The 18,695-nt window shown below is 36.1% G+C and overlaps 2 protein-coding genes across 3 annotated transcripts; both read right to left on the minus strand.

Annotated features, from left to right (window-relative positions):
• Positions 1 to 481: 481 nt before the first annotated feature.
• On the minus strand, positions 482 to 9,271 carry LOC135597421 (ABC transporter G family member 3-like). Of its 2 annotated transcripts, none has more exons than XM_065090344.1 (11): positions 8,614 to 9,271; positions 8,317 to 8,396; positions 5,437 to 5,723; positions 5,177 to 5,348; positions 4,957 to 5,070; positions 4,726 to 4,854; positions 3,020 to 3,211; positions 2,275 to 2,361; positions 1,149 to 1,421; positions 848 to 955; positions 482 to 747 (listed from the first exon to the last, which is right to left on the minus strand). In XM_065090344.1, the coding sequence occupies exons 1-11, from the start codon at positions 9,089 to 9,091 to the stop codon at positions 490 to 492; spliced, it is 2,178 nt and encodes a 725-aa protein (XP_064946416.1). In that variant the 5' UTR covers positions 9,092 to 9,271; the 3' UTR covers positions 482 to 489. The 2 variants fall into 2 exon arrangements, with proteins under 2 accessions (XP_064946416.1, XP_064946417.1); XM_065090345.1 differs by having other exon boundaries at positions 844 to 955; positions 8,614 to 9,240.
• A 3,445-nt stretch (positions 9,272 to 12,716) lies between these two features.
• LOC103971682 (RNA polymerase sigma factor sigF, chloroplastic) lies at positions 12,717 to 18,387 on the minus strand. The gene is made up of 9 exons (XM_009385765.3): positions 18,085 to 18,387; positions 17,202 to 17,350; positions 16,347 to 16,474; positions 16,003 to 16,242; positions 15,630 to 15,903; positions 15,294 to 15,524; positions 14,690 to 14,830; positions 14,127 to 14,324; positions 12,717 to 13,195 (listed from the first exon to the last, which is right to left on the minus strand). The coding sequence occupies exons 1-9, from the start codon at positions 18,167 to 18,169 to the stop codon at positions 12,908 to 12,910; spliced, it is 1,734 nt and encodes a 577-aa protein (XP_009384040.2). The 5' UTR covers positions 18,170 to 18,387; the 3' UTR covers positions 12,717 to 12,907.
• Positions 18,388 to 18,695: the final 308 nt, after the last annotated feature.

Genomic DNA, 18,695 nt, shown 5'->3' on the forward strand with positions numbered 1-18,695 from the left:
ATAGAGCACAAGAAATGTGGTGAGCCATCTGTTGACATGACAAGTTATCAAAACACAGATTTGTCGAAACCAGGGGAGGTATTCGGCAAACATTAAAAAAAATCCACAGAAACAGTGATAATGCAAAGTAGATGTGACACAACAGACGTTGGAGCTCCAACTTGGACCATTTGAGGTGGTGCAACATGGAGTCAGTGGCAAATAATGCAGATCTTTTATACATGTCCTGTACATTTACAAGTCTCTCTAAGAAAAAATGAAAATGCATCTATTCCATCATGGAAACAGTATCAACTTAACCAAATCAACAAAGTCTGAAGTTGTAGCAAGACATCATCATCATCCTTTTGAATTTAGTGGAAAACAATAAATGCACTTCTGCTTTAAGAGCAGGCTTAAAAACATAGCCTTGGTGTAAACAGAGGCTTCAATCTACAATTTTTCAGCTTCGAACATCATATTTGGAGAAGGGCAAAGCATATGATTCATTCACCTTGACTTTGTTGTATTCATTTTAAGACAGCAAAAGTTACAATTGACAATGTTTTTCCGCACGTTAAACCGAAGCAAAACAAACAAGAGAACGCGGTATCCTACTGCCATTAAGAACAATGCCAATAAGTTTCCCCACTTTGCATTTCTGGAAGGAGAAATGTCGTAAGAAGCATGAACAGCTTGTACACCAGAAATAGCCCTGACCTGGCCAACGGCAAAAGAAGTTCCAACATACTCGTTCTCGAGGAGGCCCTGCACATTATTGAATATCCTTATATACCTCTCATTGAATTTCCTATAGAACAAAAAAAAAGGTATAATCATTAAAATTTGAGACACGGTGATTACATGCCTCGATAGCATAAGTGTGGAAGGCAACATAGGACAGAGGGCACTTCCAAACTGGTCCCGGCAAAGCGTCTGCTATCTTCAAATATCCTGCCACAAGCATCATCATGACCTAGGAAACAAACCCCATGTCAGATTTTATATCATGTTTAAGGTTTCAGACTTCCTATGCTGCAATAACAGCAAGGTAGACCATGTCCTTCACTATGATAGTACTTCAACACTAGAGAACATGAGATAGAGTGTGCTTTCATTAGAATTGTATAAAAGTACTAAGATTATGTATAGCATGTATAGCCACTTACATGTATAAAAACCAAAGTCAAAATGCATTTGAAAGTTTCAAGCCAGATAAGGGCAACAACCATCATAAATGCTTCATTTGCTAATAGGCACATGAATACATTCAGAATGAAGTACATCAACAAGCTGAACTCGTTCCTCATCCCAACCAGGAAATAGAATATCAGGGCTGTGGTAATAGATACGAGGAACAGGAATGGAATGCTGGATAACAGATGCCCAAGTAGGAAAACTACTGGTCCAGAATGTTCATTTGATTCCTCATGGGTGAATATCTGCAAAACATTAACGGATAGATTACAAATCTATGGTATAGTCAGTTAAAAGAACTGTAACCAGATCAGGCATCATCTACCAGAGTATCACGTCTAAGTTCTACATGATGTAAACAAGAATCAGAGACTATGTCCAACAAACTTTGTGATCCATAGACCTAAAAGAACAAAATGTTTGCCAGATTCTCCCAAATCAATAGCTTATTTTTTAACTATCAACAAAGCAATGAAAAAAAATCAAATCTTACCTACTGTTATAAGTAAAAATATTTTTATTCTGGACTCAATCATTCAAAGGATGGACGTGTGCTCTAACAACCATGACATAAAACAATGAGTAATGTTGATGAAATAAAAATCAGGAGTTAAACAAGATATTTATCTAATTAATTTACCACCAGAACAAATTAACTTGAGTAGAGAGCATTTAAATAATGATCAAGTTTAACTTTACAGTGATGAATAGATGAAAAGGATAAGGACTGGCATCTTTCATCCAACCACAAATGACTAGTGATTGCCCTGAAACAAGAAATCACATTCAATAGTCCTGACCTATAATTACTGCAAACTGTTTTGGGGATCTTCAGCAAGAGAAAGAAGCTCGTATTGTCTAGAAGCTGGAGCAGGACCAGACTCAGTGGAACAATGGACCAAAAGAAGACCACGGTCTTGCTGATTGCTAGTCCTATATTTCACAAACTCATTTGCTAGCTTGAAGACAACATACATTGTCTTACATTTAGATAGGGATACAGACAGGTTATATTGCGAACGCACTCACACACAAAAAAACCACAATTGTCTGAGACATTAAAAGATGACACTCGTTCATAAAAAGTTTGGCAGTTACCTTGATTTCATTTATATGAGCAGGCAATCCAGCTACACTGAGCAATAATATAAATGATACAAAGGAGAACACTGCAGCAACTCTTACCTGCAAGTAAACAAATTAGAATAAGACCTAGCATATTAAGTCTGGCATCATGAATGCATACAAATAATTGCACTTAAAACAAGAAATAAAAAGGAATGATTTCCAACAAATGCTTTCTTAATTTGATCCCAGGATCCTAGACTGAAACTAAACTAATTTATAAGCAAATAATCAAAGCTAAGACTTGGCAGATTCACATGAATAAAATTCCATATACTGCACTTCAAAGTCAAGGGTACCATGCCAGAGCTCCATATCTAATGACACTCCCAATAAGATTAAGACATAATAAACATATCCTGTGATACTGTGATAACACAAACATGGTCTTAAGAATTATTTTCATTAGTTGAAAATGTTATACAGTTTGGTGATATGTACAAGGCATATGTAGTTAATTCATCAGTATTGCAATAGCCAAAACTGATCCAATCAAATAACTTATCAAAGAAGTTTTTGCGCTAATCCCAAGGGAGATGGGGAATGAGAGGAAAGAAGCAAGTGGAGATGAGGAGGGAAAAGGGTGAAGTTGGAAGCTAATTTTATATAGTTAATATGATATCCAGTGTGGATTAAAACTCAAATAATCAATCATGATTTGTGAAATTATAATGTAAAAGGTTCCACAAATAATTTGCAAGTATTAGGATACACTCACCGTTACAGATGACAAAGAATCTCCACTGTTGGAAAATATAGTACCTATGGAAAGCGTGAGAAGCAAATATAAAACAAAGCGGATCCAAAAATACTTCCATTCCCTTGACATAATCAATAATGACCTCCATGTTAACACTGCAATGCGTGTGGCACAACTAGCCTTGCCCTTACTTTTAAGATAAGGTCCTCCCTGCGGCATAAGTTGGACAGAATTTGTTAATATTTCAGTATAGCTGTGTTAGAAGAAACAGACAATCTATGAGATTGTTACTGTAGCTTTGCATGACTAATCGTCAAATATGCTTGGAGTTATGTATGATTTTTAGTTGCATTGAAGATTAATGTGCTGATTTATTCTACCAAAAATGTCACATCTGTCCATAAGATAGTAAAATTGGTTATCTAGTAATAATTAATTTTCCTAATAACTGATTATGCCATGAAATTAATCTCAACCTAAGGGTCTCCTTAAAGAAGATTGCCATTTGTAAATTTTCATTGGAAAGTATATGGAATACTTGGAGCAAATATTCTTGAAACTTGGCCCACTGTCTTCACTCTAAAAGGATCACACAGGCTTCTGGTGACAAGAAGCAAACAGGTGATCATATTTGTGCATTTTTCAGCTCATCAGGTGGAAATGCAAGTTCAAGAAAGAGGATGAGGGATATAAGGAATCAAGTGTTCATCATCAGGGACATGGCATGGTTAAAAAATGTGCATCAACTGTTGCCAGATAAGACAAAAAGAATGAAGGAGACTGCATAGCAGGGAAAAATGAGATTTAACAAAAATAGGTCTGGGAGACTACAGTTGGTATAGAACATGATGGCTTCATCAACTGCAAAAGAGAGAAGAATCACAACGGTTGGTAGTGACATGAAGGCTGCATTAAATGCAAAAGTCGGAAGCTTATGATAAAAAAGCGCTGATGATGTCAATACACCACAAGGGTGGTTGAAGGAACAGATAGAAGATACAGGAAAAGAACCACTGAAACAGCCTAAAAGAGATGGTAAAAAAGAGCTGAAAGGAAAGGAAGTCCAAAGAGATCACAATTAGATCAACTAGGCAAAAAGAGGAAGGGCAGATTTAACCCACAATAGAAGTTGAAAGAAATGATTTGCATCAATAAACGACTGATTCACTGATTTCTCACGGGTTAAAGCGATTATTTAGAGCTCTGCACGGTTGACCACCCAATACAAAGTTGGTGCCAGATCACCATTCACATGAGTCAAAACAATGGTCCCTACTGATTTTAAAGCTTTGCTTAAAGCAGCTACAGAAACCTATCCAGTTTGGACTGTCTCCTGGAGCCTTGTCTCTTAAATATTATTTTTTCTCTTACTAATTAAAATCATTGCAACAAGGAAAAGAAAAGCAGCATCAGAACTCAGAAGACTAATGCGATAGTTGTAGCCACAAAATAAGAAAATTAAACTTACAAGTTGCACCGTATGCCCCTGCCAGACAAAAAAACAGATATGTGGGTTGTGGACAATATATTATATGTCTCATCAACAAGATTTAATCAAAGATTTATGTTTTAACCTTTTGTTATGCTCCTTGAAAACATATTGTTTCATATTTACTACTGTGAACAGCTTAAGCATCTACAAACCGTGTAGAAAGATAGTTAAGAAATCAAAATATAAAGGCAGAAACAAGTGTAAAGACAAATAAAGAGTTTGGAATGTGCACCTTATCGATCAGTTTCACAATCATAGATTCAACAGCAGCAGAATCAGCTGATGATTTATAAGTAGCTTCAAGTGTTCGAATAGCGACGGCTGTATCCATGTTTACTGATGAGAGATCACTATTATCCTCCTGTTAGTAGTGTTCACAAGCAATTACATGGTGCTGAAAGACAAATAGATAGTGTATATAAGCCATCTCCGGACTTCTAAAAGCAGAACTCAACAATGTTACCTGTAAATTCTTGCACATTGCTATTATCCTATCAAAATCAGTGTTGATTGCTCGCAGAAAGTGATCTGAGGGACTTTGCATAATTGGGCAAGGAAACCCTGCATTAGAAAAATGCTGCAGAGCAAACAGAGTTGATTCTTTGGGCCATGATGTGAAATAACAAGTTACCCATGCACCTTCAAGTTTCATAAAATAATCAACCTAAATTAGAAGTACTCACCTGCAAACAAGCCAATGTCTCTCCAAAGAATAGTGTGTTTCCATTTGAGAGTAAACAAATTCTATCAAAGAGGCCAAAAACTTCCGTGCTACTCTGATACATTGTGAAAATAAGAGTGCAGCCAGTGCTTGCGAGTTTCTTTAATGTAACCATTAACAGAAGAGCTGATACACTGAAAGAAAATGCATTCAGCAAATAAACAAAACCACAGGAAATTTTTTATCACATATTGTAGATCCTTAGAAAGTACTGTATGGAACCTGTCAAGATGATAAAGTGGTTCATCAATAAACAAAACATGTGGCCTCATTACAAGCTCCCGAGCAATACTAACACGTCTTCTTTCTCCACTAGGAAGACTCTTAGTGTAACAATGGCCACCAATGAGTGAGTCTGCAAAATCTCCCAGAGACATAGCTGATATGGCATCCTCAATAAAGCTCTTCTTTTGAAAGAAGAAACCAGGAAGTTGCAGAAGCGCCGAGTAATATAGCATCTCACGCACGGTTAGTGATTCGATCAACATATCATCCCTATCAACATAACCCTGCAAATGTTTGGTTAAGTATAGGGCATACAAGAAAGCAGCACATGTATGGAATGTCTGTGTCGTATCTGATTGAATAAAAAAAACAAATTCCAGGCATATGACACAATAAAGCATGAAAAGAAATGGATGATGCCAAAACCTCAGCAACAAGGGTAAAAAATCTTGAGTTCCCAGATGGCTCAATATGACATAAGTTTCTAGTATAACTCTTAAACCAAAATCTCATCGTCATCTGTAGGTGTAGTTGTGTACTGTGAAATTAGTGCGTCCAAGGGAGGCAGCTCGTCTGGTTTTTTAAAAATGGAAGAAATGAATAGAAGAAATGCCCCAGCAACTGCAGAATAAATATCTGTTGAGACATCCTAGTGGTCAATGTATTGTTGCATAAGTAATGGGTCTCGGGTTCGAGTCATCTTGTACACTGTTTAATATTAAATAAAAGATTCTTTCTATTTAAATAACAGCAGAATAAATGACTATACCACCACATGGAATATGGCAGAAGTCCCCCAGATGAATTTAAAGCTCAGAAATACAAATAAAAGATCATTAGATACTGAACTGGCTTCTATGATACAAAAAGAAGTAATTGGATACACCAAATAAAATGTTGTCATTTTCACATCACATGTACATAAATTTTATTGCTTATTCATTTGAAATGAGAAAAGGCTTGTCGGTAACTCTGACACCACAGAAGCATTACAATGTTTAATAATGGAGAGAAAGCCAGGATTTAATACATGAGCAAGAGAAATCTACTTAAATGATGGTTACATGGGTCATAAGATATGCATGTTTTTTTTTAAGGATATAGATTGTGCTTTAGAAACAAAAACTTCCAACGATCGTATTTAGTATCTGATGGCATTCATAAATAAGCATATCTAACAAATGTCTGACAACTTAATAGTTACGTTGACATTTCATGTACCACAAATCTTCAGACAAGCCTCATGCACACATGAAATATCATGTAAAGCAATCAAACGCACAACACAATGACGATGTCTAAACTCTTTTACAACTTATGTCAAAGTTGTACTACCTTTGAAGATATACTCCTTTTTTTTTCCTTTCTATGTTCCTCTAATTGCTACACAGCATTAATCATCATAAACTATTCTTGATTTTATTTGGCAATCTCTGCAAATTAAGATCGATTTATATCCTAAAATAATGCTTCAAACAATTAGAAGACGATTAGAACAATCAAATGATCATCATAAACATTTGAATACATTTTCATGTTTAACCAGTCCTGCCGACAGGATCTCATCAATCATTTGTGGGTTACAGAACACCACAAACAGGTTAATTAAACCCTCAAGATATAAATGCTAATGGAATTTAGAAGTTATCAGTAAACACTCATTTTGTAGAAAAGATGACAAAAATGTACAGTACACAGTACAGGATCATCAATTTCCACAACAGAAGCACGAAGCACAGTATCAAATTTCCCTGGGACTGGTATGTATAGGACTGTATTTATCAATCTGGGTATTATTGTTGTCTTTTCAGTACACACCATCCCCCCCCACCCCGCCCCCCCCAAAAAAAAAAAATCCCAATTCGTCTCACATCACATGCCACCGCCGCACAGCCACCCAACTACTACGGGCCTCCTCTTTTCCTCTTCTTCTTCTCCTCCTCCCTGCTTCCCACTTCTCGGTGCCAAATGGTATTTCGACATAGTCCAGTACTGAGATTGTTAACCATGGTATGGAGACCTCACTTAAGCAACATTCATATCATCCCATGTCAAATCCTGTATCAACTGTGAGACATTCGAGCCCTTAGATTCTGGTATTTTGTTTGAAGAAATTTTGAGAAAATGGGATAATACAGAATAGTGGAAAGCATGAAAAAGATGACCATGGCAGGCCCAATATAAGGTGGCAAACTACATGGTGAATTCCTTGCAAGCAATGATATAATTCAACCACAGATAAATGTAGCATAAATGCGAACAAAGCATCAAAAGAATACATTACTCATCCACAGATAAATGTGGCATCTAGTCTACAATTCCATGAAACCATTTCAAATAACAGATAGTGATAACATGACCAATGCATAAAGTTGAACTACCAGGCCAGCACTTTAATAGTGCTGGTCATAGCACTATTTAAAAAAGTATCACAGAACATAAACTTCATACCCAGGAAGACAAATAATAATGCAAATGGGTCTATCTGGTAGAGTACAATATTTTTAATGTAACACCACTGAGACACTACAGCTTGTTGCTGTTCATAGTGTCAAAATCTGTCACAAGAGTCTTCAGTGTGGAAGCATAAATAAAAACTAAAGAGAAAATAAAAATATAGGGCTCTTAACAATGATGTTCACCATAACAATTATTATGAAGGTAAAGGGACATTTTCTCTGAGAAGTTACCAAAACAAAGTGGCAGCTAGTTCACATCACTAAATTCTGTATTCAAAAAGATGATTGCTTCAACTAAATAAAACTATTAGAAGGTCAGGCTCCAGCATAGAGGTAAAAGTAGTTATTATAGTGTATAACTTTCGGAATCTTGAACAGACTTAATATGCAAAAAATGAGCGACTAACTGATCACTTACATATGAACCGTATGGCATGCATGATTTCACCCCATTCACAAAAACCTCACCATACATTCTTGCTGGATCTTGCAGTTTACCTAAAAGGAGAATACAAATAGAAATATCTATCATGAAGTCTCAGAAGCAGCAGCGGCGACAAGTTTAAGAGAACTGCTTATTTCAACATTTTTGCTAGAGATTCTTTTAGCCGATGAATCTTTTACTAATAATTAATAAGGTTCACCACTGTATTAACCCTTTTTTTTTTTTGAGAAAACAAACTTCAACATCAGTTTTGAGTCTTTGGACACAAACCTGCAATGGACCTAAGCAATGTAGACTTCCCAGATCGTGCAGGCCCCATTATAACAGTAAGTGTGCCTGGCAGAGCATATCCATTTGAACTTTTCACAACCTTATCTGAGTACTTCCCCTTTTCATTTAATGTAACAGTCAATTCCTTCCATACTATAGATGCCCCTGCAATCTTCCTTGCAGTAACAGATGTTGAAGCCTCAGGCAAGGATGGAGATGGTAGCGAACCACTGTTAATCTTTGACAAGGATGGAGAGGCTGTAGCAGTTGCAATATGGATTGAGTCACCAACTTCCTCTAGGTGTGCATCAATCTCTGTGTCATCCCAGTCTGGTGAATCCTCGAACGAGATAGGTTGCCTCAGAGTACCAGGTTTCCTCAGGTAGAAGAATGCACCTGCTGGTGGTCTGCCAATCGGACTACTTGCCGAAGACGAAGATGACCTATAGTTATCTGAATAAGACTGTATCTCTTCCATTTCCTTTTGTCCTTAACAGATTTTAAAATATCAATCCATCAGAAGATATCGCCATGCTCTGAAAGGTATTATTATATGGTTTTCGAACAAAGAACTTTCTTTGTGCATAATTCCACAACTTCATCATCCAACTAATTTCATGCATATATATTTCTTATAGTTCTCATCTCTAGCAAGGATTCTTGCCTGACCTGCACACAGTTCAGAATCTTCAGATAAAAATTAAGGAAGGTGAAAACCAACTAGCATTCATTAAAACCAATTCATCTTTGGAAAAATGCAAACAGTAATTCATTAAATTTCACTAATGTTAGTATCAACCTAGCGTAAACCACTCCATTTGTGTTGCAATCATGTGTACGCAGAATATACATATAAAAGATAGAACTTGAGCTCTTCGCATCCAATAGGTGATGTTGTCTAAGAAAAAACTAACAAATTTAGAAATACGTAACTTTAACGATAATAAGAGCAACGTTTTTACCATTTCCAATACCTCGACAACACTGACAAGAAAAACAACATACAGGTCGAAATACCATTACCTGAAGACCTGCTTGAAACTTGAGATTTTGAATCACAACCAAAGCTACATATTACAACAACCAAACTATACAACAGAAAGACCACCATCTTCTTTCAACCCTCGAGAAAAAAAACAATGGATTTTCTTCAAGAATACTCCAAGAAAGCAAACAACCCTCATTTGAGCTACCTACCACTCAAAACCCTTAAACCCTAGAAGAACCCAAAGGGCAAAACGGAAACAGAAAACACCGGCCCACCAAATTACCTCGACATCCCACCAACATCCGACCAACCACTACAACTATCGCTAGAGAAAGTTCCGGATCGCTGAGAGAAATAGACACACTCAAAGAACCACTCAAGAGGAAGCAACCGAAGCAGCAGAGCACACTACCTGACAAGATCCTCGATTGACAGGATCTGCGACGAGAACGAAGGCCGAACAGAGAATCAAGTGCCACGACCGCAATAAATGGCCACGCAAAGAGGGATCTCGGCAAAGAAACTCATCGGAACACCTCGATCCGAGCGAGAAGACACTTCTCAGGGGGAGATATAAAAAAAAATGACAGATATCTTTTTCTTATTTATTTATTTATTTCCCGCTTTTTCGGTGACTCTACGACGGGCGTCACACGGTCCTCCCGAACACTTTAATTAAAGAGGACCAGCGGATAAAAACAATGGAGTTTTGCGACTTCGAGGGAGTTCGGTGGCGTGGTAACCTGGTGATTTTAAAGTGGCTTTGGGTGCGGCACTTCTTTGGAGGGAATCATGTTTGTCTGGGGCCTTGTCTTTTTCTTACTGTAGCAAATTATATATATATATATATATATATATATATATATATATATATATATATATATATACCAAATGATGAGCTAACTAGCCTATCAACTTCGTTTGGTCTAAACTACTGATCAAATTTTAATCTTATCCACTTTTGATATGGGACTAATCAAGGGTATTATATTAGCTATCACAATCTCGCTTATAATTCACATGGTATTATTTATATTTTAGTAGACATGGAGTACTATTAGATCTATTTTAATGTTAGAAATTACATCATCAATAATTTTAGATGGAGTTAGTAACAGTAGTTTTATATAGGTCTAATTATATGACCCTATTAACATCGTATTTCTTTTAATTCTGAAAATTAAAATAAATAATATTATTTACTATTATAACATCATCAATTGAAATAAATAATATTCATTTTATTTTTAACGTTGAAATTATCTTTTTTTGATAAAATTATTGATAATAAAAGAGATATTGAAACTATATTTTTATTTATCATTTTCGCACTTAACTAATAATATTAGGATGAATATGATTATTTATTTTATTTTTAAAATTATATATATAGTTTTTTCTTAGAAAAGCCCAAAAAAATAGTTTTTTTCAGGAATTCACTAATATTATGATTACATAAATTATTAATAAAAAATCTTAAATATGTTCATGAAGGGGGGATATATTGATTTTTGATAAATACAATATATACCCCCCTTCATGAATATTTTTGAGGTTTTTTTATAGATAATTTATGTAATCATAATATTTAATGGGCCGTTATTACGTGGTGTATGGTTTCACTAACATCATCTATTTCATTAGAAAATATTCATATTTTATATATTTCTTAAAATTTACTCATCTTTTGTTTTTCTTAAATAATACCTTAATTTTAAAATACCCAAAATACTCCTAAAATTTTTTTTGTCAAATTATTCTCGCTCATGAACTATTACAGTACTATAATTTTAAGTTTATAGTTAATTTAGTTAAAATTAGAAGTTCATTTAAAAATTTACCATGTTTTCGAATTAGTTTATAGTATTTTTATTATGTTGATGAAAATATTATAACAAGTCAAAACACCATATAAGTGGGAAAAAAATTATAAGATAATTTTTTAAAAAAATAAAAAAAAAATTTAAGGAAGAATAAAAAGAAAAATACTGATAAAAATATTTAAAATATAAATATGTTCTAGAAAAATCACCTTAGCAAAATTGCACAAACTCATTTCAACAGTTGAATTTTTATTTTTTATTTTTAGGGGGTTTCTATAGGGGTTTTTTCTTAGAGTTACTGTTAAAAAAGATTATTTATAAAAAAAAATATATGATTATTTATAGAGCTTCTAAACCCTAATTGATGATAGGACGGGGTGTTGGGATCGGAACTAATTGGCACATCATCACGAGCACACATCAGTTGACTTAGAATTGGGATCCACACCGGACGCTGCTCGGCCTGTGGGTTGACAGCGGCGTCTGCCGCTGCACGCTTATTCCGCGGATCCTTCCAAATCACGGCAGCATACAAGGCGCCGGGAAACCTGCGCGAGATGTTAGCGACGTGGGGGCTGCTCGCGAGGACAAGGCCAAATCAAGATTCCGAGATCAGTCGATTTGGACGGCTGCGATCTCTAGATCAATGGTTACGGGTTCGGTCACGTGTCGTTGGATCTATCCAACTCGGCTTTCATCAGATTCGAATAGGATTTACGGATAGATTGGGATCATTCAATCAGTTCTCTGTTCACAGGTAAATTACGGTGGCATGAAAACAATGATTCACACTCGTCTGCAAAGATTTCAAACATAAGAACACGAGACAAACATTGTGATAGAGAACACCTCAGGCACAACAAAGTTTCCCTTGCATTGTGATAAGAGAACACCTCAGTTTAATATATTGTCTAAAGCCAAGCAGAACCAATTAATGACAACAAGAGAACACCTCAGTTTAATAGTCTGTCTAAAGCCAAGCAGAACCAATTAATGACAACAAGAACAAGATTCTCTCTAAAACTAAGCTAATGGGTTTAAGATGCTGGTAAAAATAAAAATGAAGAGATCCCCAACCATGGTTTCAAACATCGAATCGATCCAAGATAAACTGGTGTCAGATGGTATGGATCAGTATTGTTGAGTACACTGATACCATACCGGTCCGCTAAATGTCTAAAACCGATATCAGGTCAAGATTTTAAAACCTTTATCTCGAGAATCTAAGGGGAAAAAAAAAAAGTTTTCCATGGTGAGAAAACACAACTAATTTCGAGCCAAAAACAAGTCCAGAAAACAACAAGTTTATGTTCTTATCACAACGTTTGCTAAATATCTTGAATGGTTCCAGCAAGATAGTTGGATATGCCAACCATTTACAGACTGGTAGTATGTACAGTGATACATAGATGATATATGGATTAATTGGTAGAGGAAGTGCAGAAACTCAATTGCCATTAAATAAATGCAATTGGCAGACCTCTCAAATAAGCAAGTCAAGATAAGCTTCTAAACCTTGGCTTTGGAGGCACTTCCTCAGCTTGCCTAGCGCCTGGCTCTCTAGCTGCCGAACCCTCTCTTTCGAAAGGCCATACATGGCACCAATCTCCGAGAGAGACTTCTGTTCGCTGCAACGGATCCCAAACCGGTACTGAATTATAACCCTCTCCCTCGGTTTCAATATATTTAGAAGATTGCGTACGTGCTGCCTCATCATCTGCTTGGCTATGACAAGATCAGGAATCTCAATCTTGGGGTCTGCTACTGTTTCCTGGTGGCATCAGAACCATTAGAAATTAAGTAAACATTAAATAAGAACAAGAAAAGAAACAAAATTTCTCCTGATATGATGTACAAAATCAAGCTTAGAGATCCATTCATCAAGAAAATCATATTGAAACTCGAAGTAGTGGCCAAAATCCTAAAAATTTAATCAGACCTTACCTCAGAATCAGATTGTGAATCTTCCATTCTATTAACGTCGATCCCTTAAAATTGAAAGATTGTTTTTGTTGTATTCCAGGAGTTATGGAGAATTCTTTTTGATAAGTTTTGAAGAGAGTATACATATAGGGAAGCATGCCAATATCTAAATCAAAATTATTTACACAAGACATGAACTAGAATTTGATAAAGTTGTCAGAAAGTAGCCAAAATAATGCATATCCTATCAGACATTGTTGCCCCAGAACCTGTTTATACCTTCTCCATTCCAATGGATATGTCCCAAGGAAAGAGTTCATTATTCTCAAAAGACATGGAGGAATAACTGCATTTTTTGTGGACGGGGTTGAGGAACACTTGTTTGGATAAGGTTTAAAAGGAGAGCATGTTTACATGGAACAAGTCTGAACATGGTGTCAACAGCATGTGCAATAAGATATAAACTAGCAATGAACGAAATTACGAGAAGCATTGGAGAAGCTGAGCTAGAAAATGCAACCTTCAATTAGAATGCTTAGTGAGCGTGGATTTCCAAACTAAGAAGACAAACCAAATACATGGAACAAGGCTTACCGGTGACACAATGAGCAAGAACGAAGACCTACATATTTACAGATGCATAATACATACATGTAAATCGTGGAGACATTGTAAACTTCTAATATTTACATATACATCTAAACATGCACACATAAATATCAAATTACACTCAGATGATTCCGTTTGTGAGATGTATGATACTGTGTTTATTAACCTACCTGAAAAGTGACATCCTGATCTAACCAAGGACGCCTTTGAATTGAAATTGGATATCTAGAGTTCAATAACAAAATTTCCAACTTCTGAACAGTGATGCCAACACGTTTTGCTATCTCTTCATTTGTTGGGAGAAGGCCTTCTTGAATGCACAATCTCCTTGCTTCTCTTATGCTTTTCAATCGTGCAAAAGCATTTTCCTGCAACAACCAAACATGATAAGAGAACGGCACAGCATTGATGAGATACCATTTTTCAGATGACACTATGCAAAATTGCAAATAATGCAATGGTTTAGCTTCAGCTATAACATCTCCACGCTTCAACATGAAAAGAATAGAGATAAGAATACTTTAGATCTAGTTATGTCAGCTGACAGCAATGTGCTTTATTGCATACGAGAGATTCATTTAGCATGGCAATTGGAAATAACAGTGTTAGAAGCAAGATAAAGCATCATAGTGGGAAGCAAAGATAAATGATTTAGATCATTGAACTTTCAGCTTGAACTAATGTCAAGGTTCCAAGTAAACTAAAAAATATGACGAGGAAGCCAAAACTCAACTGGTAACCGAATGGTTCGAGAGTTTTTAAATATGGCCTTCTTGATCGATTGCCTTATCCACCAATATGCATAAGTTGGAAATCTGCATCCAGCTCTTGGCTTGAACTTCTCTAAGCTCTTCATAAGGCCCCTGCTTCCCTCCTATAATAATACAAACTTTTTGACACAATGAAGAGTAGTAGGAATGTTCCGTGAAACAAAATGGAATGCACTTTAGATATACAACTGGGATATAGAATTATGTGATGGTAGAATGAAGCAGAAACCAGAATTAAGGTAGATTTTATAGAATTGTCTTTTAAATGAACTTCAGCAGGTGTAAAAATACAACATTGATCAAATACTATTCCCCTGGTGCCAGGTACCTATTTGTATCACATGAATTACATATGGAAGTTTTCAGTTAGTTATAGAATATTTTACCCAAAAAATTTGCAATATGAAACAACTTTCAAAGAAGGAACAAAGCAGTTATATAACATGCTACAGCCTACAAGCAACTCTCGGATGGGAGAAAGGACATCAATTTTAACAAATCATGAGAAAAACATGTATCAACCGTTAAATTGTGTTAAGCATGAACATGTAAACAATCCAAGTCAACCTGCAGCAAATCCTGAATATTAAGGCCCTTCCCTTCATATTGTCTCGCAACATGTACCACAAGACGAAAATTAGCATAAATCATCTTTTCTCGGTTGCGTCTCCCAGAAGAAAGGCAGGACTGTAAATCTTGGCAGCTCATTCCAACTGCTTGAGCCCACTCCGCCAATGTTGGTTCACGGTCAAATTGTGACTGAAGTCTTTCTTTAACTTTTTCCAATCTCATAAGATCCTGTTCATAGTAAAAAATCAAAAAACATATGGATATGATCAGTGACCCCCTTATGCCAACTAAGTATAAAGGAAGCTTGCAAACAAAGATAGACATAACACATGCCTCTATCTTAACAAATAAATCCTTTTCTTCTTTAACTGTCAACAGTTGTTTTGTCTCAGGACCCCACAAGAATAACCTGAGGGGGTCATTGGAGTCAAGCCTTTTATCTATCTTCTTGCTTTGATTGATGGTCATTGAACTGGCACCATGGTGTACAAAATTGTTTGGATTCTTGGAGACCTTACGTTTCTTGGATCGCCTCTCCAATAGCTTTCTTGATCTAACAGTTGTTTCTTCTTTAAAAAAAGTATCATCGTTTGATCCTTCATCAAAACTGATTAAGAGAACTCTTAGAAATTGAAAAACATTGATACATAAAACAATTCCAAGTGTCAAGAAATGAAGGTGAGCATCTGATCAATAAGAAACACACCCTAAAAAGTTTGATTTATCAACTTCAATTCCCAAAATATTTGATTGTTCCACCAAAGATGCTGCTATTTTTGAGGCAATCATAGCCTTTTTAGCAAGGGCAAGAACATCGGCTGGTGTGATGCAGTCTTTAGTATTTTCAACTTGCATAGCACTGCTGTCTCCACTTACACAGGTACTGGTTTCTTCTGGACCTACAGAGACTGGTAACGATTGCTTTTCCTCATCAAGAGGAGGGAATCTGGAAGAGATATCAGAAAGAAGTTCGAGAATAAAAAAAACAGTACTCAGAAAATTGTCAAATAAATGTTGCTCGACGAAAAAAAGTAAGCCAGATTATCTTACGGATACCATAAACTGGGCTGATAAGACAACTGGCATTCGAGATATCTCAAGTATTGGTTAAATTCATGCTTTTCTCTCTCTTCAGAACATGATCTGCCAGCCTCTGTTAACCACTTATCTGGTGTTGCCTTCGAAATTAAAAGATCAAATAATCATCAATAGAGAGGAAATTGATGTGAGCAACACATCAAATATAGTTTCTGCTTATAATTGACTAGAGTCATCCCTTCACAATACTCCACCAATAGAATGATAAAAGTACTCCAAAATACCATACATGACAAAATACTCCTTCCTTCAACCAGAAAAGGCATCGCATGCATGAGAGTAAAACTGAATGAAGCATGATAGTAAGTAAAATGAGAATTCCATGTGTATTGGCCATGGATTTAGATCCTAGTGTCAGACATGACCACTGTCTTAATTAAGGATATATGAGTTTAGGATATAGGACCAAATTAAACAATGTTTTCATTTAAAGATGAGATTTAAAATGATAATCTATATAAATCTTTTAATATTTTGTATTAAGAAAAAGAATTAACAATCTCTAATTTTTTTAAAGAAATATTTTATTTTTAAGAACATAAATTTACTTAAATATTATTTACTTAATTTTCATATATTTTAAGCTCTTTTCTATTTTTCCCTTTTCCTTTCTTTTTGTTCTCTTCTATTCTCCTCTATTTATTTATCAGTAAACCAATAGATTTGTTGAGATAAGTTTTAAGATAAACTAAGTCACCTCTCTCCACCATTCCCCTCCCCCTCCTCTCCCTTTCTTCCTTGCTCTTGGTGTGTGTGCATACATATTCATGGTTCAATTCAAATATAACATAGTACCCGGAAGCCTACCTGCACAGATTTTTCAACCTTATTGAGATGGTTAGTTTTGAGATCATCACATTGTTCCTTTGAAAGAACTGATGCGGTTATGTGATGCACCACTTGTGTGGCTGGTACATGGATCATCGGCTGACTTGCTTGATCAAGGAGCATTGGAACTGCAAAAACAATATCAGCAAAAGGAACATATTTCGAAGTTGCACAAAAATCAAAGGTTCAACCCTATAAGAAAACTGAATATAAATCAGAGCTATTAGAGATTCTAAGGTGGTTGAGTTCCCCTGATGCTTGGACTGGTGGTTAAGTTTGGCCTCTTATGCTGGCTGACAAACAAAGTCTCCATTTGGTACATAAATCATGTCACCAAGAGCACCAGAAATAATTTTGTCGTGCAAATACTAATCCCTTGGTGTTAGATTCCTTTCATTTGCTCTTTAGCCAACTCACTACACATACAGCATTATTTGTCCTTCTAGGGAAGCTTTAATGATACAGAAAAACAGAAGATTTGTGGTAGTTGCTGCCCGCTACAACTAATGACAGCTAAAATGCCATATGAAAAGAGACCAGGCCAAAAAGTAAGTTCCAATGGAAGTTCTCAATTTTTATGCCTTAACTAATAAAATGAACGCACAATTACAGGTCTTCTTGTGAGGACCAGACTCGTGTGTATATTCATGGCAGGTAAGTATAGAGTCCTGTGTCTACACCTGAACCCATCGGCGGCGACACCTATAGGATCCCAAAAGGTCCTAAGAGGAAAACAAGCAAACACCTTACAGGCACTTCAGTGCAACCGACATGATTTCACTACATACCACCGAAAACGACCAGAAAAATAAAGTCCCCCCAAAGGAGTGATATTTGTACCAATAAGAAGGGTTCCACTCACCGGAATTGGAGTAGGGAGTTCTGAGGTAATTTTTGGGAACCATGGGAATCGGGACAGGTGAGAGGAGACTTCGACAAGCTTTCATCGCGAGAACTGCTCGGGTGAGGCCGTCCGCACTGCTGCGGGCCTATCTCTTTTTATCGCTTGCTTGGAGGAGCAAGAGGCAACGAGAGAGGACACGCGAGCAGTGGAATAGGAGGATGAGAGGCGTGAAACGGAAGAGCGACGGAGGGAGGCGGCCCAAAAGAGCGGTATAGAACGGGACAAAACAACAAATCTACGAGATATTTGTTCCGAGTGAGGATGAGGTTCGTAGCGCCAGCAAGTGGGAAGGGAAGAAAGCCACCAGACTTCAATAAATAAATAAATATTTTTATATTTATATTTATTTATTTATAACCCTATAAAATCAAACAAATTAATTTTCATTAGCTAACATGAATGCAATGACATAAAAAATTTAATTGACATTAATATCACTTCATATAATATATAAATTTATTTTTTATAAATTAATATAACTTCACATTTATCACTATAAATTAGAATATTCAGACTTATTCAAACTCACTTATAGCGATTAATGAAAGAGAGGGAGGGAGGTTCATCGA

This window comes from Musa acuminata, chromosome BXJ1-11, assembly GCF_036884655.1.
Source record: "Musa acuminata AAA Group cultivar baxijiao chromosome BXJ1-11, Cavendish_Baxijiao_AAA, whole genome shotgun sequence".
In the NCBI taxonomy this organism is placed as follows: domain Eukaryota; kingdom Viridiplantae; phylum Streptophyta; class Magnoliopsida; order Zingiberales; family Musaceae; genus Musa; species Musa acuminata.

What these genes read in the sequence shown, in the direction of transcription:
- LOC135597421 (XM_065090344.1), bottom strand. Translation starts at nt 9,091, where the DNA reads ATGGAAGAGATACAGTCTTATTCAGATAACTATAGGTCATCTTCGTCT. An exon ending in ATTGCTTAGGTCCATTGCAG is followed by an intron (nt 8,397 to 8,613) that starts GTTTGTGTCCAA and finishes TTCTCCTTTTAG; the next exon opens with GTAAACTGCAAGATCCAGCA. An exon ending in CAATGTGCAAGAATTTACAG is followed by an intron (nt 4,855 to 4,956) that starts GTAACATTGTTG and finishes CACTACTAACAG; the next exon opens with GAGGATAATAGTGATCTCTC.
- LOC103971682 (XM_009385765.3), bottom strand. Translation starts at nt 18,169, where the DNA reads ATGAAAGCTTGTCGAAGTCTCCTCTCACCTGTCCCGATTCCCATGGTT. An exon ending in AACTCCCTACTCCAATTCCG is followed by an intron (nt 17,351 to 18,084) that starts GTGAGTGGAACC and finishes TTGTTTTTGCAG; the next exon opens with TTCCAATGCTCCTTGATCAA. An exon ending in GATAAATCAAACTTTTTAGG is followed by an intron (nt 15,904 to 16,002) that starts GTGTGTTTCTTA and finishes TCTCTTAATCAG; the next exon opens with TTTTGATGAAGGATCAAACG.